General features: G+C 33.4%; 1 protein-coding gene across 2 annotated transcripts in view; it reads left to right on the top strand.

Moving 5' to 3' along the window:
• LOC118191016 (protein transport protein Sec24D-like) overlaps positions 1-24,289 on the top strand; it is a 91,511-nt gene that overhangs the window by 3,841 nt on the left and 63,381 nt on the right. For both annotated transcript variants that reach the window (XM_085807111.1, XM_085807102.1), the window contains exons 3-6: positions 5,648-6,604; positions 8,537-8,645; positions 15,349-15,476; positions 17,193-17,331. In XM_085807111.1, coding sequence (XP_085663237.1) covers positions 5,648-6,604; positions 8,537-8,645; positions 15,349-15,476; positions 17,193-17,331 — 1,333 coding nt within the window. The remainder of the gene's footprint in view (positions 1-5,647; positions 6,605-8,536; positions 8,646-15,348; positions 15,477-17,192; positions 17,332-24,289) is intronic.

The following is a 24,289-nucleotide window of genomic DNA, read 5'->3' as shown; positions in this document are numbered from 1 at the left end:
CAGAAGAGTGAGATCATCTGAAATATTTATTGATAAGAGAAACTACATGTGCTGTGGTAGATGTTATGTGAAAATGTAATAAGAGATGTTCAAAGTTTCCACCATTGCTAGCGATGCATGCATTACACCGTCGAACCATGAATTGGCGGACTAGCTCAAATACACTTTGATTTTGTTGGATATCCATAGCTGCACAGACTATTCTAGCAACCAGATCCATTTTGGAATCCACAGGTATTGCGTTCACAGCACTTTTGAGTGCAACTCGTAGAAAGAAATCCATGTTGCTTAAATCAGGAGAGCGGGGTGGCCAGGATACTTGTCCACCATGCCTAATCTATCAGTGACCAAACACCTGATGTAAATGTTCATGAACACATCTGCCATAATGGGGAGGTGCCTTATCATATTGAAACCACATATGGTGGCACAGGGCCAAGTAAATTTGGTAGCACCTCCTCAAAAAGATGAGATAATCATCAGATGTTAAGAGGTACTGGCAACAAGTAGGTCTGACTAAGACCAATCGCATCAGCCCAAACATGTACCGAAAAGCAATGTTGGGTTGTGATCTCGTGCTATAGGGATTCTCACCAGCCATAAACGTGAATTTTGGTGGTTGAACACACTATCAAGCGTGAAGTACGCCTCATTCGTAAATAAAACCTAGGATGAGAATTGCACTTCTTGGCAACAATGGTTAAGATACCAGCGTGCAAAATGCCCACGCTCAGAATGATCAGTGGAGAGCAGTGACGGTATTCTTTGAAGATGGCATGAGTGTAAACCTTCATGTTGCAACACATAATGAACACTATTTCGAGATCCTCCAATGATGGCCTGTACTCCGATACTTGTATTTCTTCAAATGGTATCTCAACTTATTTTGTTCCATGCTGGGGATTCAAATTGCTAGTGGCCTGCCCTCACTATGCCTATTACCTTGTTTGTAGTGATCTATATTCACACAAATTGTGAAGCAAATTAGTAAAGGTCCAGTTCATCTCTCTGTGGGTATCTTTTGTGATACAATCTTTCTGCTGCTCTTAAATTTCCTTCTGCCAGTCCATAAATCATGCATATCTGCCAGTTCGTTGGTAAAATGTCCCATACTCCTCTGTGGGCGATGACTGCAACAATGCAGGTCTGTTTCCTGCAATGCTTTTGTGAACAACGCCACCTAGTGCTGAACGAAGGCATTTCTGACCATGGGTTGCTATGCAAATCTAAATCCTTGTGATGTCCCCTATCTCCCCTTAAATTTTGTCCCAGTAATCCTGGGAAAACTTGTATATTGTTCAGGATTCAAAATTCTTGAAGAAATTGGTTGTTTATTAGTAAAACGTCATTTTGGTAAAAATATATGTACAGGTGCACCTTGGCGAAAAGTGGTGATTTTGGGGATTTCTTTGACTTGTTATTTTGGCTTTGTATAGCGTTATTTTGGCTTTGTGTAGTGGCGCAAAAATCGCTGCTACACAAATCTCCTATACCTAAATCCAAAATAACAAGAATTTCACAAACTCAGTATCTAAGTACACATCCACCTATTGTCACTTAAAAAAAAAAATCGAAGAATTGCTCAAACTAGGCTTTGTGCACTCCCTTTGCCCATGTACACATTGATCTGTATTCACTCGAAAAGTCAAAGGAGCAGCCAACAAAAAATAATAATCTCAATAAACTACATTTTAAGTCAAACAATGAAATAACCTAAAGAAATTTCATCTAAAGACTACACAAAGGAAATATCCACTTGCCTTACCTTACAAATTTCTGCATCTTCAGTCAAACAAAATTCCTTAAAAGTATCCAAAAATTTCCTAAAATTATCTGAACTAGAATTTGTATACTGGCATCACCACGTAAAATCACAAAAATAAGAGTAAAAAATATCCTTCGACGTTTGATCATACCCATTTCCTTCCTACAAACAGGACACTTATAATGGCTACTAAGTAAACCTTCATTTACCAAGCAGTCAATTAATGCTCTTTTCCCTTTTGTTCCAAATCATACAGAAACCTCAAATTAATTAATCACATTTAGCCATTTTACCTTGTAAACCACAAAGTAACGTACTTATTCAAAATCCAACACACAAACAAACCTTTCCAAGTCTTTTCCCATCATTCAAATTCATCGCAATCATGCAACCAATTACGTCATAATAGGGTTTCCGTAGCATTCAACTACTCAGGTTACCATAAATAAAACAACAGCTTGGTAATAAATGAAACAACTTATCAACAAAACAAGGGGCATCCTTAAATCTACTCTAACCTTCATTTTTCAATGTTAAATAGATTTACATCTCATTTTTATGTAACTAAAAATTATTAATGCCACAGGGAAGAGGAAATAAGAAGCTCCTATCAGTGTAGTGATAGCAAGGAGATCATTTGAGAAATATCATGATATCCATTACTGGAAAAAATATATATATAGTTTATTGACATAGGATAAAATAGAGATTAAAAAAAATAGTGTTCGATCATTGTTATCTTGTAATCCTATATTTTCAGAGGAATTTAAAGTTTAATTTCTATCCCATTATCTGTAAAATGAGAAATATGATATCCATTACTGTTAAAAAAATGGAAAGTTTGACTTGGAGTAAAATAGAGATTAAAAAAGCAGTGTTCATTCATTTTTATCTTATAATGTAATTAAATTCTAGCTCATATATTTCACATCAATTTAAATCTTTATTCCCATTACCTCTCTAAGTGTAAAATTTTAAGAATCTCATTATTAGTGAAATAGAAATTATACAAGTATTTAAATATTTCTTATCAGTAATAACGAATAGTTTTGAAAACTTTAGTTTCTATCTAGAAATGCGCTGAACCTGTAGGGTTGAATTTATATTAAACAAAATTTTTCTCGTTTCCTTCTTTTCATGTATGTTATCGTCGCTATCATGTCGTTTCATGTATGGCATGCATTTCTAATAAATTCTTATAAATGTACTATATTATCATGCAGGTTTTATACATATCATCTGTAATCAAATACCATATTTTCCAGCCGAAGTCAAAATTTTAAGCCTTAAAAGTAGTAACTTCTCAAATATCTAATCACTTTATATATCAGATATAAAAAAATGGCAATTTAATTAACTTCCGTGTAGACTTTTCAACAAAGTTTAAAGATATTAAATAAAAGCAGCAAATTACATATATATCGTTCCAAATGAATTATTATTTTCTCAAATTTTTTTTTAAGTGATAATGTATGTTTTCATCACTGTTCTTCAATGTCAGTATATGTTTATACTAATTACCTGTGTTACTGAAACATATTAAAAAACTGGGTAAGAGTTTTGCTTTTTAATTAACTTAAACTCGTGGACACAGAGTTAAAGTTGGGTATCATCATTTCAAATTGGATCAAATCACATTGCTTTCCAGCATCATATTGGTCCCATTCAAGAGGAATTTTTCAGGCTAGTTCCATCCTTGGCACTTAGCAGCTGTTTCTAAAGAAATTAATTTGTTTTTCTATGGCATTTAGACAATTTTTATTTATTTTCTTTTGTTAAATGTTAAAGAGAAAATTTATAGTTGTAATGAGCAGTTTCTGAAGATCAGATGCTCAGATCATTGATAGTGATTAGCAAAAGGTGGACCTAATAGCGGGACCGGAAAGTAATGTTGTTTCTGTGCATGTCGACAACATGTTAAGTGCAGAAGTGGAAGCAAATCCATGTCAAACACTCTTAACCAACCTTGGTCAACCATCCAAGAACATTTAAAGCAGAATAGAAAAATAAGCAAAGTAGGTGTCTGAGTCTCCCATAATGTCCGAAAAGAACAAAGCCATCCTATCCATCGCATGCAACGTATTGCCTTAGCGGCACCATACAGAACCGTTTTTTGATCGTTTGATTAGTGGAGACAAAAAATAAGTCCTGTATGATAATCCAAAACTCAAAAGGCAGTTTTAGTAGGGGTTACAAAGGGTTTACATCCCGAAAAGCCGCTTCTGGGTGTTTGATATAGTATTCGCAGAGTTGTTCATTTTGAATTGCTGAAACCTGAAAAAACTGTTAATGTAGACCTTTATTGTGAACAATGGGATCTAGTGAACCAATCTTTAATTGAAAAATATCTGGCGATTGTCAACGGAAAAGGCGTCATTCTGCAACACGACAATGCAAGACCGCACTGTGCAAGACGAACACTGGAAAAAATGAGTGAACTGGGGCGGGAGGTACTGCCATACTCACCCACCACACTCGGCTAATATCGCAGCATTAGATTTCCATTTATTCGAATCCCTACAGCATTTTCTTAGTGGCAAAAAATTTGAAAATTTGGATGATGTCCAAAATGTCCTCTCGAGATATTTTACTCAAAAACCAATTGATTTTTATCGGTCCGGGATTGAAAATCTGCACATTAGATGGCAAAAGGCTGTTGATAACGAGGGTGATTATATTATTGATTAAAAATAAAATCTTGTTAAAAATGTATTCGTTTGAGTTTAATGTAAGAAAACGACATTACTTTCCAGTCCCCCTATATAAGGTGTTTCTAAATTAATGATCATTGAGCTAAAATCTGGAGATTGACTTGCATGGCTGGAAATATAATCTTATCTACTAGGAATTATTTTAATATCAGTTAGCAATATAAAAGGTATTCTGGGTTCATATTTTTGTACTATAAATCTTAAGGAAAGCTAAAGTTAAAAATTGAAAAAAAAGAAAAAAAAAAAAAAAAAAAAAAACTCCTTTAATAGAATAATGCCAGTGATGAAAATGGTAAAACTGTAATAAAACTGTATACTTTTTTATCTGATATCCAACCCAGGATGTTCATTTCCATTGTTTTTTACATTTTTGGTTTCTCATTAGAAAGTGTTCTATGGAGGTACCTTGGTTTCTGGCATATAGTTCTTGAATTTATTGCCATGATTAAATATTTAACCTAAACATATGTAATCTAAAATTTATCAATTTCTCTTGAGAAATCCTCTACATTTTCTTTATAAGACAGATTCTTACTTGATTTTCTATATTTTTTTTTTACCCGCTATACACAATTTTCATGATTTTTTTAAATTTAATGTGATCTCCTAAGTATTAACTGAGACTGCTTGTTTTTATTATTAAGTGAAATTTTACGCATTTCATTCAGTATATTGAGTATTTTATTTGTACCCTAAGTATATCTATAGTAGTATATGAAAAATATATTTATATGTAAAAGTAGTTTATATATAAAACTACTATATATATATATCTACGGTACTTATATAAAAATAGTTATATATATAAATATATAACTATTAGATTGCATTAAGGAAAAAGAAACTTTTGTTGTAAACTGCTAATTGTGAGAGAAAGTTAAAAATGGTAATAGTGGCACGTTGAGTTATAATTTCTGAAAATGAATTATTGTTATTAAAAGAAACTATACCATAAAAGCTTCCACGTTGTAATTGTATGGTGCAGAAAATATGAATTTTGTAAAAACAGTTTTGTTGATTTTTTCGCTCTAGCTCAATAGAATGCACTAATCAATAGAATGTACTATTTAGTTTAGTGTTAAAAAGGCAAGAGAAATTTAAATTGAGTTTTAAAATTTAAATGTGTTTATTTTGTCATATCTGAATTTATATTAAAAATAATTTTCTACAGCTGTCTCAGCAGATGCAGGGCTTAAATTTAGGACCATCGTCACCACAGCATCCTGGTATGTCTAGTTATGCATCACATCCAGATAATCAGCAAATGGTGCCAGGCCCTCCAACTCTGAATAATCAGCAGTTTCCTTCACCTCTTCGTAATAAGTCTCAAATTTCAACTAATGTGACTTATAGTACTCAGCCGAAAGCTACATATCCATATTTAAATAATAATCCTCCTGGAAATGTAGGAATTCAGCAAAATATGAATAATAACCAATACAGTCCAAGTAATACTTTTCCTGGTCAAGTAACTATGTCATCATCGCCCATGAGCCCCCAAGCTCAAAACGGAAATAAAAGTCTTACCAATCCAGTTCAAGCTTATTCTCCTAATCCTACAAGTATTAACAGTCCAAATTATAGTAATGGCATAAGCAATGGTCATGAGGATAGCAAGCAGCCTTGGAATGCAGGATTGCAATCATATCAGTCTCCACATCCAATGCCAAATCAAAGCATGCCTCAGTCGTCATCCCCTCATCAAGGGCAAGTGCAATATCTTTATGGTACTCAGAATCGAAACTTACAGCCACAGCAGAATGTATCCACGAGTCCACTTACGAATACTGGACCTCCTGTTCAACATTATATGTCTCCTAACTCTGAAATAACTCAAAGCCCTGGGCACAATGTTATGAATAATCAATCATTACCTCCAATACAACCCGGCTATCAATATCCTTCTCAACCATCTAATATGTCATTTCCTCCTAACATGTCGTCACCCCCTACATCTCCTGTTTCATTTCCTCCTGGTCCACAGCAGTATCATGGAATGCCTCCCAATCAGCCAAGTCCACAATTTCCAGGCATGACTCCACAGAGTCCTAGTAATTATCCTTATGGTGCTTCCAGTCAAGGCCAGCAACAACCACCAAAGATTGACCTGGATCAGATGCCAAATACTGTAAGTTATCCTGCATATATTCATTAACCTATCTTACTGTTTTCTAAATTATTTCAAGTAACTATTTTAATTATTTTTTCCTTCTGTTATACATCAAATTTAATATTTTTCTTAGACATGAACAAGAGAAGAATTGTTGAATGCGATTTATGCTTTTTCAGATATTGATATTGCCAGAAAATCAAAAGTTTATCAGCTTTACCACCTAAGTCAGCATGGTCCAACCTGCGGGCCGCATGCGGCACTCTTAATTTTGTTGGTACTTGCCCTTCTTTACTGGAAAAAAAAAATGTTAGTTAAACATTAGGAAAAACATAAGACCCTTCTTACTGCTTTAAATAATAAATATAAATAATTGTATTAAATATAATAATTAAATAATACAAATTATAAGGCTCAGACAATGAAAACTGTTGTAATTATTGTAAATTTAATAAGCCCGGAGATACAGAGCATTTATTGCATTTGTGGACAATTTGGATGCTTGAATGTGGTGATATTTTATTGTACTATTAAGTGTGTTGGCTTAGTGCTGGAAATTGTCTACAACAGTTTTTTTGGGTTGAGAAATAAAATTCTTGCTTTCCTCAAAAAAGAAAACATTGGGCATGAGTTATCAAAAAAAATTTGAAGAAATCCAGATTTTAAATAATCTTGATTTTCTGACAGATTTAACATCCCATCTAAATGCTTTAAAACAAAATATATCCCAGCTTTATGGACACATTGAAGGCTTTTGCAAAAAAATTAATGTAATGTAAATTGCACTGAAGACAAATAATACAGCACACTTCCCATTTTGCCAGCAGCTGAAAGAAGAAAATGACACTTTTAGTATGTTTCATGAAATAATTACTGATATCAAGAAAGAATTCCAGGACAGATTCCAAGCCATACCGTACAATGTCAAGTTACACCTGTCTTGTGACTGAGTAAAGTTGTTGTTGAATATGATAATAATGGGGGGGGGGTGCCATATTCCTTGAAACAAAAGTTACGATATGAGAAATTAAGTAAAAATGATGTAGATTAACAAAAGCTATGTACAATTTCTTCTGTTTCTTCCACTGAACTACAATATTTTGATACACTTTCTCATCCTAAAACTTCTGTTCAGAGAAAATTTATATCCTTTTTAAAAATCCAGAAATATCTTGGTACTTAACAAAATTATGATAAAATATCTATTATTTAAACCAGAGCTGTTTTATCATAAATTTTAAACAGTAGTAAAATTGCTGTTTAAAAATTTAAGGGTTATATTTATTTTTAATCAATTTATTCCTTCATAAAAAAAAATAACAGAAGTAAACAAAATCTCAGTCCTGATCATAACACAGGCTTGTTGGCTGACCTTCAAGAATAGGTTTATAAAGAATGGGGTCGAAGGCTAATAGAATTTTTTTGTTAGAAAGTAGAAAGGATGTCATTCAAAATCTTCACACCTATTTTCTGTGTTAGTGGATGGGGAGGGGAAGAAATTGCTGTGAAACTGGAAAAGTATTTCAGGCAGTTTTAAGCTGTGTCCCTTGTAGCTTCTCCACAAAGGACTGATTTTTCCTCACGTGAACCTATCAGATATCCTGAAAATGAAAATTCACAGAAATGTGCTTAGTTGACATGATTAATTCACCAGTGATTAGCTGACATGCATATTAATGGATATAAAATTATATATTTCAGCATACTTATATGTCATTTAGTAGCCTTAATGGTACATCATACTGTTTTTAAATTTGTTTATATTTATTACTTTATTTAATTTTGATATTTAAGAATTATTTTAGAGAAAAGGTATTTGTAATCTTTTAATACAGTTAACTTTATCCTGTAATTATTATTTATAGTATTTTATAATTTAAATTTTAACTGAGACAGTACTCTCTCTCTCTCTCGTCTTCTTTTTTCTTTAACTTTTAATGTTTGTTTCAGGTTCAAGTTCGCCAGGAAGATAAGAATTTGAGAAGTGGTTATTATTCAACAGATGTCAAAGGACAGTGCCCTCCCTTAGTTACTACAAATTTTATTGTTCAGGATCGAGGTAATTAATATATGTAAGATTTTATGCATTTGGAGACAAATTAGATATTGCAGATTTAGCATTTTGTAGGTCGTGGATGGCTCAATCAGATATTTCTTTCTATTAATCACTATAATATTACCAATATTAACAGTAAAACTGGCCTAGGTTGTCCCAAGAACCTCAAATCTACTAAAATCATCACAAAGAATGTTTTACTTGATAATTCCAAATGTTCTTACTTTCCATGATGTTTTTCCCTTGTGATGTATTTATTGTCTTTATGGTTTGGACCAAGGGTTCTCAACTGGTGGTACACAAAGATACAAAATATTTTTAAGTATTAAATTCAAAAATTAAAACCCCAACATCCTGTTTTTTCTCTGATGCTCGTAAATTTATGCGATCTGAGCTTTGTTTAAGAGTGGTGGTTGTAGTTGTACATTGTAATGGTGGTACTAAAGGATTTCAATTTTTGTTTAGATGGTACGCGTTAGTCAAAATGTTGAAAATCACTGGTTTAGACTAAGGATTCTAAGCTCTTTTCTTGCATTGATCCCTTTAAAAGAACGTTTTTATTCATTGACCTCCTTACATGTTTCTGTGAAATAGGTAGCGTAAAACATAACTTTTAGTAACATAACAATAATATAAATAATTGCACTTAAATAATTGATTAGACTAAACAGCATGGCATAAAATTATCAATTCTTAAATCACCTCATTCAAAACTGTTCAGTTTGTTTCTTAATTAAATTAGTTAATAAATTATTGACTTGGAATAAAGCCTTTCACTAGGTAAGAAAAAGAAAAAATCAATAATGTTGGTTCAGTAACAACTTTTATTTTGGGATATTTTGCTTGGATGACTTTTAAATTTCAAAACCTGTGTGTAACAATATATTTTAAATAAGATTTGCACTTAAACATCCTCTTTCAATGTAGTCAATATATTTTGCATCATAATAAAGATCAGATATATTGCGTTTCACTAAGTTCTATGAGCCATGCTGGCATATTCAGTTTTCAGAATGTTAAAACCTAAGATGTGAATTTTCTTTCAAATTTTGTAGGTGGAAAGTATATAATAATATGCCTTCCAAGAAAATGCAGTTCTTTTTAATAATGGACATGCATATTAATTTTATTTTTTGGCTTTTTTGCTTCCTTGTACGAAGTAAAAAGGAAGTATTGTAATCGTGAAACGTTTCAGGCAGCATATTTCAACAAAAATATCCCATTTTGATCTCTTTCAAATGCAATTTAATGATTTATTTCAGTGATATCTGTATGTAAGGACAGAATAAAACACTCTTTTCCTCCAAAAAAATTATAAAACTGCTTTAAAAAAAATTCTGAAGAGAATTTTTCGTGGCGTCTGTACGAACGTATGTACGTAGGTATCTCGCATAACTCGAAAACGAGTAGCCTCAGAACATTGAAATTTTGTATATAGGACTGCTATAACATGTAGATGTGCACCTCGTATTTTGGTTGCAATCAGGCGCACCAAACGTATATAAATATATTTATATATATATTCACTCTGTTACCCGGCTCAGTGATCTCAGTTTCTTTACTCTTATATGTTTGTAAATTGTACATTTTTTGCTTTAAAAATGATTGAATTATGTTGTTTTTATCTTCCAGTTAAAGTTTTTATGCCTTTCGTAATTCTGGAAGCAATATTTGTACAATTATCAACAATTTAAAAGCTGTTTAAGTGCGGTTAAGTTTTAAATAACATTGTAGACATATTTGTTTACATTTGAAACAGCAGAATTGTAGATTTGTTGCCAATCTAGAGAGACTTAGCTTCGCAACAACAAAGATAATGCCTTCATTTATTATTTAAATCATGCTTAATCCTTTCTAGAATTTTTTCAAGGAAATAAGTGTTTAAGATTTACTTCGTAATTTTTAATACAGATATTTTGAGTTTATGTATTTTTGCCTTGTCGCGAAGTGAAAACTGAATTAATTGAATGAAAAATACTCAATCGTCTATGAAAAACTGTTTCTTTTTTGTTTTGTTTGCTTAATTTCTTTTATACATCGTTCTAGCTTTGTTATAGTATTTGAATAGAACATGTGGCAACGATTAGATAATTCTTTAAATGATATAAATTTTGTGCATTCTGAGTTATAATATGAACGAAATATAATACTGTTAAATAAACCTAGCGCCAGAGTGTCGCTATGGTAAACAAAGTGAATTTTAAAGAATGCATTTATTCTATTGTGGTTTATGTGCTGTCGGCGAAGTAGGTTTAATTCAATCTAATAATTTTAAAGTAAATGCGTATAATTTAATATTCCATACAAGGAAGTCATGTGGTGTACACATCAGATTTTTTTAATATCAGGTAAATTATTAAAGTAATGGAATTCTGTCTGATTCGGTGCTTATATAAATAAATTTTGCAAAATCGAAGGTAATCTTTCTGCCAGATGAGATTGATGCCTCTTCTTTGCAGTTTGTTTTCTGTAGCATTGAATAATGAATTGTATCAGCCATGTAGGATACATGATTTTTTAAAAATTTTATTAAGTTTACAATTTTTTTAAATAAATGTGTTTTGTAATTGTTAAGACTTTTATTGTGTCAATCAGTTGGCAATGTATATCCATCTTTAATGTCAATGCATATGTATCATCATTAAACCCCCTTTAAAACTTCATTGGCCTTTTAGAGAATTAAAAAAGAGAATATCTTTTGTTCTCTCTTTTTATATCTTTATGTGCTTTGAAATTCATTGTGAATTGTTTTTTCTTTTTTCCCATTTCCATGGTCGTCCATTTAAATACATTTTTTATGATTGTGTTAATTTTGATGAGAGGTATTTATATATGTTTTAATATATTAAATTTAATTATATAGTTCTATGTTATATTATGATGCTCTACTTTAAGTATCATATTTCTTCTTTGCTGTTATTTATTTGCCTCATATTTTATTTAAAGACATATGTCTTTTTAAATATCTTAGTATTTTAATTTGTATGCTATTTTCTTTGTATTTTCATTTTTATCATAATTCTTAAGGAATAAGTCACTTGGTATGTAGTAGCTTATGGTTTAAAATATTTTCTTTAATAATGTAAATGGCATCTCAGTGAATGGAATATGAAAAAGGAGGCTAAAATTACTAATTTAAAAAATTTTGCTAATAAATACTGTTTAAGTATTTATTAGCAAAATATAATATAGGACTTATGAGCAGCTTCGAAAAGCAGTGCTACTCGGAGGATTATAAGTATGTAGAAGCATAAGATACTAACAGGGTATTTTATGTAAAAATCTTATCTGACATACCATATTTAAAATAATTTCTTCTAAACGGATAGTGAAACAGAACTTAATTCTCTTAGTGTGTATTTCACTACTGTATAAAATATAATAATTCACAGATAATGTTTTTCTTATATTTGATACTCTGAGTTCATTGATCAGTCTGGAGATATTTTGCATAGTAGGATGTATACATTTCAGTAACATAGAAATTATTTACTGAAGCATTTTTCTTCATGTAAAATATCTCCTTCAACATACTGTAATATTTGTATCAATATGTTATAAATAGGGGCATAGCCATGCATCAGTACTAGTACATTATGGATTAAATTGCCTAAGTTATCTTGCTATAATTATGATTAATAAAGTCCAATCTTTAAGGTAATGTTAATCTCTAAACTGATTAGAGTTTTATATTTTGCCCCCCCCTTTTTTTTGGTAATATCTGATAAAATAAATAACAATGTAGATATGTGAAGAAAGTAAAGCAGGCTGACTGTAATACTTGTCTAGTGTACTTTTGTAAGTGAAGCAGTATGGTTTAAGTGTACTTTTATATTTTTAGTGATTACAGTACAGTACAAAGTTCGAAATCCGGACTCATTGGGACTTCGGCAATTCCGGATTTGGGATTTTTCCGGATATTAGATCATCAGTTTAAATCTAGTAAGATTTCATGTAGAAATTATAAAATTAAAAATATGAAATCGGGATTTATAAAATAATGAAGTGTGTATGATCTAAAGGGTATTCAAATTTACAAAAAAAAAGCTTAATATTTATTTGTTTACCTTATTAAACATTTCCTTCAAAGTAAGTTGTTTAGTTTTTTGTGATACTTTCTTTTTAATTCTGTAGAGAGACATAATCTCTTGTTTAGTTACATTGAAGTCGTGCAACTGCTGTTTCGAGAATTCCGATTAACTTGTCAATCAAACTTTTTCGTTTTCAGTAACCTCTTTGTCACTTTCTTCACTATTAGTAGTGGTATTTTCTGATCTAAAACCATACTACAGATTTCACCATCCATTAATTGATTGCTGATTGAGGAGCATTGTCATCACAATGAAAAACTTCTTTTACAATGTACGTCCAGAAAGTAAGTTCCATTTGGTAATAAAAGTAAATTGTGTACAGCTACAGAAAAGTTATTTATTGCACAAAATTCAACAACTCTTAAACTACTTTTCCACATAACTGCCGAAATATTGCAGGCATTTGTCATAGCGTGGCACAAGATTTTGTATACCTTCTTTATAGAAATTTGCCGCCTGTGTCTTCAACCAGTTGGAAAAGGTTTCTTTCAGCTCGTCGTCATTGTTCAAGTGGTGACCGCCAAGGAAAGACTTAAGATGTAAGAACAGATGAAAGTCGCTAGGAGCGAGGTCAGGGCTGTATGGAGGATGGTCAAACACGTCCCAGCTAAATCCCTCTAGGAGGTTTTTCGTCACATTTGCAGTGTGGGGTCGTGCGTTGTCGTGAAGAAAAACAACACCTTTTGACAGCAATCCTCGGCGCTTATTCTGTATTGCGCAGCGCAATTTCCGAAGTGTCTCGCAATAAGCATCTGCTCTGATTGTTTGACCACGTGGTAAGAAATCAATGAGTAAGATGCCTTTCCAGTCTCAGAACACTGTGCACATCATTTTTCGAGGTGTCAAGATTTGCTTCGGCTTAACCTTTGGTGGGGATGAAATGTGCCTCCATTCCATTGATTGCCGCTTACTTTCAGGGGTGTCGTAAAAACCCAAGTTTCATCTCCTGTGACTATCTGTGTCAGAAATTCTTTGCCGCTTTCAGCATAACGGGTCAAAAACTGAAGTGCACTACCCATCCGTTGCTCAGTAAGAATCTTTGGTACCCAACGTGAGCAAAGTTTACGAAATTTCAGTTTTTCGGTAACAATTTCATGCATTAGTGATCGTGAAATTTGGAGAAATTCCATAGCGAGAGCACTAATTGTAAACCTTCGATTTTCATGGATCTTGTCATCAATCGCGTGAACCAGTTCTTCTGTAACCAAAGATGGACGCCCACTTCGTTCCTCATCGTGCACATCACTACGTCCGTCATTGAACTTTCGGACCCATCTTCTCACCATTGAATCACTCATCGCTTTTGGTCCGTAAACATCGCAAATTTGCCGATAAATTTCACTAGGTTTCACTTTCCTCGCATTCAGAAAACGAATCACAGATCTGATTTCACAAGCGGCGGGATTTTCAATCAACACTGACATTGTAAACAAGCACAACAAAGCATACGTGACTGTCTCCAAATGGCGCACGTTTCTTCTCCTTGCGTCTACTGCGCATGTGCGGAACTGCGATCGCAGAGCTGCAGCGGAGATAAATTGAAATGGAACTTACTTTCTGGATGTGCCTCGCATGTCATCTTCATTTAATATCGCTTCTCCAGATTTCTTTACAAAATCCGTTAATTGCAAAATTTCACCTTTGTTTTGCAATATCTGAAAACCTTTAAAATTTGCGGCTATCATTATCAAATTTAGCTACCATTCGCTACACATATTTGGCTATGTATCATGAGCTTGGCGACTAACGACAAGTTGTTCCATTAAATTTTATCTTGCTTCTATCGCGCAGAGACAATTAAGCCTGAATTGTATTAGTTTAGTTGTTTATTATACTTATGTCTTATTTCTTGCACATGCTTAAGGCTTATCAGAGTTCTGAATAAATAAATTCCCACATATACTTAAGCTTTATTAAGGGGCCAGCGCAAGTTGTCATATTTTGATGAACATGTGGTGATGAAAGGAAAGTATAATAAATAATGATTGGCCAGATTGGCATCAGATCAATGATGTATGTATGTGGAATGTTTCAGTTTGAGATATTTGTCAAGCAGATACACAGCAGTGGAGCGAATTTACTGATCGTACAAATTTATGCTAAAATGATTATTTCTTCAATAACAAGGGCCCACCAGCGGCCGAAAGGTAAAGTCGCTGAACATTGGTAGTTCGGTCCGAGGTTTGAATCCTGCAAATGAGCTGTCTGCATGGGTGTTTTCGTGGTTTTCCCTATGTGTAGCATGTCTACGAGCCAGTTTCCCTTAGAAAGTCCTCCATATAAAGGCATCCCTCTCCTCAGGCAGATAGCCCTAGTGTGCTTTGCCATAATCAAATACACCACACCTTCAATAACAAGGTATTTTATTTAGTGTCGAAGTGAAATTAATAATTGAGACTCTCCAGAAGTTTTATTATGTGCGGAGGGGGAATCAAATGTGCATGCATAAAGCCTAAGAGAAAAAACGCCGTTCGTGGTTTTGAGGTCCAGATTTTAGATCATTCTGGATAATGTACGTCCGAATTTCGGACTTTGTACTGTGCTATATTTTAGTAATTATAGTGATTTTAGTAATTACAGTACTTTTTATGTAAAGTATTTTTTACCCTCTTTAGGAATGTGTAGTCCACGATTCATTAGATCCACTGTTTATTGTCTTCCTAATAATCCTGATGTTTTAAAACAAACTGCTATTCCGTTTGCAATTACAGTTAGTCCACTGGCTGCTATTCATGATGGAGAGGTGAGAAATATTTCTTAAAACAAATTTTTTTATATCTCTCTTTCTTCTTTTTTAGAGAAACTGTATGATTATATCTTGCTGCAGAAGGAAATTGGGAACTGCTTCCTCCAACTGAAGGAACAATCTGATTTTAGTTTAATAAAGGCACCTGATTTCAGGAAAGAAAAGAACCAAAATTGCAACTGTTGGAAAAGACTCAGAAAACATTCACCTTTTGAGAATCATGCTCATGTTCCATTACACCAGATGGATTTTCTATGCCCCAAAATCATAAATTATGGTGATTAAGTTTGCCTTTCAAATTTTCACAGAAAGCTTTGTGCAACGTTTTGTTGAAAGGTTTTTAACACCTGTACCATTTGAAAGGTATATAATCAGGAATTGTACACATTTCCATAATGCACACTGTTGCATGAAGCACACTGAGTTCAGAACTCATACGAGACATTGATTTTGTGGAACAAAAACATGCACAAATTTTTTTTAACCACTTCAGTTTTTGCTGCTGTTTGTCCTGGGCTGGTTTTTACACAAGCAGCCTGTGATCTAAAATTGCTTCACCCACCATTCAATGTAGTGATGATGCAGTGGTTCTTAAACCAAACTTTGTGCAAAAATGCCTTTGAATGATGATAAATGATGATGTTTTGGCATACTCCAAAACATAGTACCCTTTCTCCTGCAATTGATGGTGTCATTTTGATTAACAGTGCTTCTAGGGGCAAACAAACATGCACAAATTTTTTCAACCACCTTACTATTTGCCTTGGGCTGGTTTTTACACCAGCACCCCATGTCCTAAAACCACTTCATGTACCATTCAGTATAGTGATGATGTGGTGGTTCTTTACCAAACTTTGTGAAAAATATCTTTGAATGTCAATAAACGGTGTTTTAGTGTACTCCAAAACACATCATGTTTCTCCAGCATGGATGGTGTCATTTTGATTAGCAGTGCCTCTAGTGGCAATTTCGTAACCAAAATAATTTTTGCTGGTACCAACTAAAACTTGTATAATTTGTAGTTTCAGAATTTGTTTTGGCTGTATAAATCAGTTATGGAATTTTTACTATTCTATTATTTTTGGCCCATTCAATATGAAATACCCTGTATTTTTTAGGGTGGAATATATTATCGATTAGCATTTTTTCCTTCATAGAAAAACAATATCATTTGAAACTGCGGTGGTTATCTTAGGGATATTTCGTTAGATATGTGAAATATTTGATACGTTATTAAGAATCAAAATATCTGAAAATATTTTTGTGGTTACATATTTGAAAAAATGAAAATAATTCTTAAATCTCACATTTTATAACATCATTGCAGTTTGATTGTAAAATTTTGTGTCTGCAATTTTTGCTTCTTTCTCTTTTATATGAAAGTTGTTTAAAAGAGAATATTTAAGAATAATGGAGGCATCAATCAAGTTGTAACTAATTAAATGATTGATACAGATCATTAAATTAAAAATAATAGTTAGGAATCTTCTCCTGGGTGAAGGCACTATTTTAGCAGTTTTGAACTTTTATCTCAGTTCTGATTTCAACTATTGTTCTTTCCTCCACTCCTGATTGTTTCAGATAAATGTTGTGTTTTGTATGTTTTTAATTTTATTTCATAATTTGTTTTTGAAGTTGCACTTTTTAATGAATTTTCAAATTTTGAAAGCATAAATTGTAATGCCTAAAAAATTATTTTTTTCATATTTATAGAGGGAACCTCCAGCATGTTTATATCGAGAGCAGGGTCCTTTAAGGTGCAAGAGGTGTAAAGCTTATGTTTGTTCTTTTATGACATTTATGGAAGGGGGAAGATGCTTCCAGTGTGCATTTTGCAAAGTTGTTACTGAAGGTAAGTTGAACAAAATATTTATGAGATATATTTTATGCATTTTTCATCTTATTTGATTTATACAAAAGTATCAATTTTTTTAAGGAAGAAAAAGAGAAAAACTTCTATAAAGGTTATGACATTTCAGTCTGAAAGGTGCGTAAAAAACCAGTTTAGGTCACGTAATCTCTGTGAGTATTAAAATTTCCTCCCCCCCCCCCCAAAAAAAGTGTTGAACTATTTTCAGCCAGTCTCCCAATGAAATTGCAATTTACTCTTAAGGAACTGAATATGTAGTAAATTTTGACCCATTCTTCACCCCAAAAAATCGGTTCATTATTGAACAGTTTGTTATTATTTAGAGATAATAGGAATTAACAAAAGGGTTTTTTTTTCTTATTGTTTAAGTAATGGTACTGTTTTATGGGAAAAATGTACCTAGCAACTAAATGAACTACCTACATAAGATTTTTTAACCCTTTGTGAATGGCTGATACAAGACTTGCTTAAGAAGGTGGTTGCTAATACAGATATGCTATGTATAAGTTTCAATAAGTTTTATGGTTAACACATATACAAAATAAGTATATCCTTATTTAGAAGGCCGCACACAAGGAAAAAAGTTTTAATAGTCCGCACGGTACCACTATAACTTAAAATGTGCTTTCTTTTAGTTCTCACGTTTCGTAAAAGCCAAATAAAGAATCATTGAATGCAATTACCAAACATATTTTTATTAAGGAAATTTAACAAACGGCAAGCTATTTTGAACATATGTAAATTTCAATAATAAATAAATAAATGAACGGCAAGCAATCAAACATAATACAAAATAAAGCAGAAGCAACAAAAAACACAGATTCAAGGAAAATGTTGCCTATCATGAAATTAGACTTTAATCACTTTCAAAACCATAAAAATCCTTTTCACTATCATCATCATCAAAAACGAGAATATAGTCATCCCTGCTGTTTCCGTCATCGCTAGTATCATCTTCTTCGAATAATGCGTCGTCTTCTGTTCCGTCAAGAGCATTACTGATTCCGCACTTCTTAAAGGACTTAACAATTACTTCAGCCTTTACTTCTTCCCAAGATCTTTTTACCCACTTGCCTACTTGTGAAATAGAGGGCCGCTTCATTTTACCTGAGGGTGTGAGGGCGTCATGTGGCTCTCCTATCCACTTGTTCCATCGTTCTCGCACTTTTTTTTTTTTAAATGGCTTATTCACCGATACATCTAAAGGCTGCAATTGGCTAGTCAGTTCACCAGGAATTACAGCTATCTGAGTTTTTAATTCTCTCGCTTTATTCTTTATGGTTTCAGTTCTATGAATGCTAAATTGATCCAAAACCAAAAGAGAGGGTTTTCTTAAGAGTCCACCAGGTCACCTCGCCCATACATTCTGTAACCACAGTTGTAACATTCCAGCTTCGTCCATTCAGCCTTTCGGATGAACATGAACAATTACACCCATTGAAAGTTTTTCTTTCAGATGAGTTTTTCTTTTGAGTATGAAAAACGGTGCTAGTTTTGTACCATCAGCACAACATGTTAGAACTACCCTATATCAGGTTTTTTCATGACCTGTGGTTTTTATGGTTATTGATTTAGACCCTTTAATACTTAGTCTTGTTGGATGGTACATCAAATGTGAGTGGAATTTCATCCATATTTCCTATTTGACCAAGCTCAAAAGAAGTTTTCTTCCGTGCATTTATAACAAACCTATGAAATGCTAGTATTTTTTCTTCATAATCTGCTAGCATTTTCTGTCCAATAGTTGTTTTTCTGCGCAGTGATAAGCCTTGCCTTTTCATGAACCTGTAGCACCAGCCCTCAGACACTGAAAAGTTCTGATTACCATGTTTTTCTGCAAATCCTTTGGCCTCATTGATTATCATTTTGGTTGAAACACTTATACCAGACTTCCTCTTATCTATCAACCACATTTTTAAGGCATTTTCAAGTTCAGGCCAAGATGGAGCTGGGCATCGAAGGTTATGTTTTTGTTTTTCAGCAGTCAGTTGATCTTCCTGCAGTTGCCAAGTACGTATCATTTTTTCGGTAGGTGGTGGACCGAAATGCCTTGCTGCTGCTCTGTTTCCATGCACTTTGGCTAGTTTAACACTTAGTTTATACTGAATTGTATAGCTTAATCTCTTGTTTCCTGTAGTCATATTTTCCAGGGTATTTTTTTAAAACAAATAGTTTTAAGCACTGATACCGACACGTTTATACAGAGTAGCACCAATACCGACATGTATGTCGGCTGAATCAAAGAAAGTCTATGTAAAGAAGGAAAGACGTAATGTGACCGTTGAACCTGTTCGAACTTCAACATCAACTTCAAGCTTTGGCGACAGTTCTATAACGCATGCGCAAAATAATTATGGCAGATGTAGAAAAAGTTATGTGTGTCTAGACCTTTATCCGGGCTAAAAATAGCATTCAGTATTGAAAGTTAACTTGTGTCCTTCACGTATAAGACACAGGTAACTTTTTTGAGACCAAATTTAGGGGGAAAAATGTGTCTTATATGCCGTCAAATACAGTATTTAAAATTACTCTCTAAATTTTCTGTCTGGAAGTTTTAAACTTAACACATTGTCTTCTGTGTGCTTAGCATCAGTCATCATCATTATCATCTTCAGTGACTTAAATGCACTTAGCACAATGCCTTCAATGGCTTACTCTTCGTGAGTACGGGTGTCACAATCCCAAGGTACTCTAGCCCTTTTTGGGGAATCATTGTTTCGATGAGGCAAGTGTTGTGATCCTGGAACTCCAGTAATCTGGCCTGCTTTCCCTTTCCCTTCCTTTTTGCTTTCACTTTCTGTTCCTTGTGGTTTCCTCTGTGGAAAATGGAGCTCACTGTGAGATGCTGTCACAAATCTGTTTTCTTTAGCTTATCATGGTAAGAAAACTACGTGTTTGCCATCCATAGAGACCTGTAAAATAAGTGACATAATATGAAAGACCGATTGAGAAAAAGGACAAACAATGCTTACCTACCAAAGGTACGTAAAGCTCTTATTAAATTATTAAGTCACATCTCATGTTTTGAAAGAAAATTCAGCTTCCCAAAGAGCTATTGCAAAATCTTTAAAGGAACTGTGAACAAAATTATAAAATCTGATTTAAAGCTAATCAAAAAAAAAAAAAAAAACATGATGTTCATTGCCTAATTACAAAACATGTTTCTTAGCGTTATGTGCAGTGTGCTCTATAAAAATTATTTGGCAGGTGAAAAATGCAAATATATATTTACAATTGATGAGGTTTGGGTATACTTATCTGATGCAGTAGAAAAAGATTTATTATCAAAAAAAAGGAGAAAAAGACTTATTATGCTGTTTCAGAGAAAACAAGGAAAGTTTTTTAAAGGTTTTATGATTATTACTGGATTCTCTTATAAGGGAAAACTTAAAATAAGGAAAGTAGGAAAAATATCAAAATTAATTCGGATTACTATCAGAAATATGTTTTAAAAACTATTTTAAAGAAGAAATTCCATCTGTTTATCCAAATAATCTTCACTATGTTAAGTTCCATCAGGAAAGGCTCCAAACCATACTTTTAAATCTAAATGCTCTTTTTTTTTTTTTTTTTTTTTTTTTTTTGTAAAATGAGAAATGAAACCAGAATTGAAGCTATTCTTTTTAAATGCATCCTACCCAAGTTCTTTGATTTGTCTCCTGTGGATTACTGTTCATTTGGACTTTTAAAACAAGCTTTTTATAAGCGGCATCCCAAAACGTTGGATGGACTAAGATTGTAAAGGAGGAGTGGAATAAAATTAACCTTAATGTCTTAAGAAGAGGACTTTTATCTTCGAAATGAAAAATGTAATATGATAGTTCATCATAAGGGCTATCAGATTGAATATATTAGGAAAAAAAATTCTAAGGTTTGTTTATATATAAATATTTGCAAAATCTTTACAAAAATGTGTGAATACCAAGCCGCAAGAGAAACATGCCGACGTGGAAAATAAAACAAGCAAATCGACAACCTTGTATTCGGCGTAGATTTTGTTGTCAATTTGCCTGTTTTATCTTCTGGATATACAGTGGTGGCCAAAATTGTGGACACTTTTGAAAACTTTTATGTTTTTGAACTTTGTATGCTTATAGAAAACGTTACATTTCACAAATTGCAGACTTGTATATATCATTTTAAAGAGAATTTATTACTGAATTCAATAGAAAACACAAAATTCAATTATTTGCAATACAAAAAAAGTTAAATGATAATAGTTATCGATATACATTAGATAGTGATGATTGCAGCGAGTTATCAGTACTTAGTAGGGTACCCTTTATTTTTTATTACAGCTTCACATCGAGCTCATCACATCGACGCTGACAAGAGTTTTAAGCTCTTCTTTGGTTATTACATGATGCTAGGAAACAATTATAGCCTCAATTAGTTCCCTTTTATTTGATTGGTGCCTCATTCGGACAAGAGTTTTCAAACGGTGCCACAAATTTTCGATAGGATTGAGGTCAGGACCGTTTCCTGGCTATGACAACAATTTAATGCTCTTTGTATGAAACCACTCTTTGGATATTTTGGCCGTGTGGCAAGGAGCAGAATCCTGCAGAAAAATAAACGAAGCATTGTTGGGAAAGAAGTATGGAATGGAAGGTAGAAGTTTTGGTTCTAGAATAGTGTCAATGTATTTTCTGGCATTCAGTGTCCCATCGATGACATGAAGGTGACCAATACTATCTGCTGACATGCATGACCAAATCATAACACTAACTGGGTTCTTCACAGAGACTTGAATGCAGTCAGGATGTAGCTGTTCTCCTATTCTACATCTTACATATTTTCGCCCATCACTACCGGATAATGATATCTTAGTTTCATCACTCCATATAACTTGTGACCACCGATCATCTGTCAAATTAATGAGTTCCTTTGCCCACTGTAGTCTTTTTTTTTTTTTTTTTTCCGTTGCTTAAAATGAAGATGAGGCTTTTTTCGTGGAATTCTACCTCTTAGTACAACATCTGTTAATCTTCTCCTGATTGTTGTTGAACTGACAGAAACACCAGCATCATTCAGCTCATTTCTGATGGCCGCTGATGACATTTTTCTATCTTGGAGACATAGTCTTTTTATTCTTCTGTCATCAAAAGATGTGGTGCACCTTTTTCGGCCTTTTCCTTCTTTGTTTTTTATTGAATTTGTCTCCTGATATTGTAAACAAAACTTTCGGACTCCAGATGTAGTCACTGAACCACCCACCTGTCTTACAATTTCAGCATAGGAAAGACCACTTTCTCGTAACATAATAATATTACATCTCTTTCTAGGTGTCCAATCTACTCTTTTATTTGATGTCATTGCTTCTTGACTAAATATTAAAAATTTTTTCAAAAATTCCTACTTGTAATTGCAGTGTAAAAGAAACAGGTCCTCGTTCTACAGAACAAAGCAAAATGAATTGTTTCAAGTGTAAACATGATGTCAGCTTCTACTGGCAGTTACTAACATTTGATTGGTTCTCAGAACAAGAACAGTGATTGGCCAGGAAAGCTAGACATTACAAACCACTTCATAACCGTGTTTTTTATTTATATTAAAGTACATATAACTTTTTTGTATTGCAAATAATTGAGTTTTGTTTTTTGTATTGAATTCAGTAATGAATTCTCTTTAAAATGATATATACAAGTTTGCATTTTGGGAAATGTAACATTTTCTATAAGCATACAAAGTTCAAAAACATAATAATTTCCAAAAGTGTCCTCAATTTTGGCCACCACTGTATATAGAGTGGCTATAAAGAAAAAGGTTACAAGTGTAATAAAAAATTATTTATCAATAATGGACAGAAAATACAAAAAGGATTTAAGAGGCATACTTGCCTATCATTTTTTCCACATAATAATAAAATCTATTTAGACATTTATCTGAACACAGGACCTACTTATTTAAGACAGCTGGGTGAAATCATGTCTCTGTCCATTAAGACAGTTCTCAGCATCACTGTCTGAGGACAATCTCGTTTCAGATAAATGTTCCTTAAATTTCAGGAAAAGGAAATTGTCACTCTATGTTAACCATTTGTTTGTTACACGGCGCAAAAGTGCTGCTTTCATTTGTCTCAAAAACCGCAACGCAGCGCTCTTTGCGCTGTGAGTTTCAGTGTGTCTTTGTTGCTCCGTGGGTGTGAATGTACGTAGTCTGACCTCACACATACTTTGTAACACAAGTGCACTCTAAAATAACTAACTGTGTCACGGTTTTGAGACAAATGAACGCAGCGCTTTTGCACCGCTTAGCAGTCAAATGGTTAAATCTGTGTAATATGAGGGGGGTGACTCCAGACAAAGAAAGTCTATGTAAAGAAGGAAAGGCTCCATAGATGTAATGTAAACCAGTTTGTCTTCCACGCTGCTAGAAAGAAGAGGGACGATTCGCCAAGGGATTTGGCAATGGAAAGTGTTGGCGAGAATTTCCCCCTTTGTGATGTACCTGGCCGAGATTTTCCACCTCCGCCACGTGTACAGGAAATTGAGGAAGACGGATTAAGATGAATTGTTCTTTGACTTTTCGTGATAATTTAAGTTCGAATTTTTGTGCTTTTTTGCTTTACTAGTTGAACTTGTATTATCCATATCGCAGTTTGATGTCTGATTTTATATCTGTCAATATGTAGGGGAAAAAATGGAGTCGCACAGTTTTAAACTCTTGATAAACGTGACCTTTGAACTTCGACATCAGCTTCGAGCTTTGGGGCTTTTTGGCGACGGATATTTCACGCATGCGCAGTTGTGTCCCTTTTCGTTCGGAGGGAGCCACTCCTGCTGCTGCAAAGCTTTCCTTCTTAACAATACGTATTCTTTGCTCCAGAGTTCCCACTTAAACTTTTGCAGCAATTCTTGAATTTGGCGAGCAGCACAGAGCCGTATGTTTTCATGCAGGAGAATGGCACCATCACTCCCCAAGCCAGGTGCTTGCATTG

Source organism: Stegodyphus dumicola, chromosome 1, assembly GCF_044657685.1.
Source record: "Stegodyphus dumicola isolate Sdum_Otavi_A_Nest chromosome 1, ASM4465768v1".
NCBI classification, from domain to species: domain Eukaryota; kingdom Metazoa; phylum Arthropoda; class Arachnida; order Araneae; family Eresidae; genus Stegodyphus; species Stegodyphus dumicola.
This window is presented reverse-complemented; position numbering and strand designations above follow the sequence as displayed.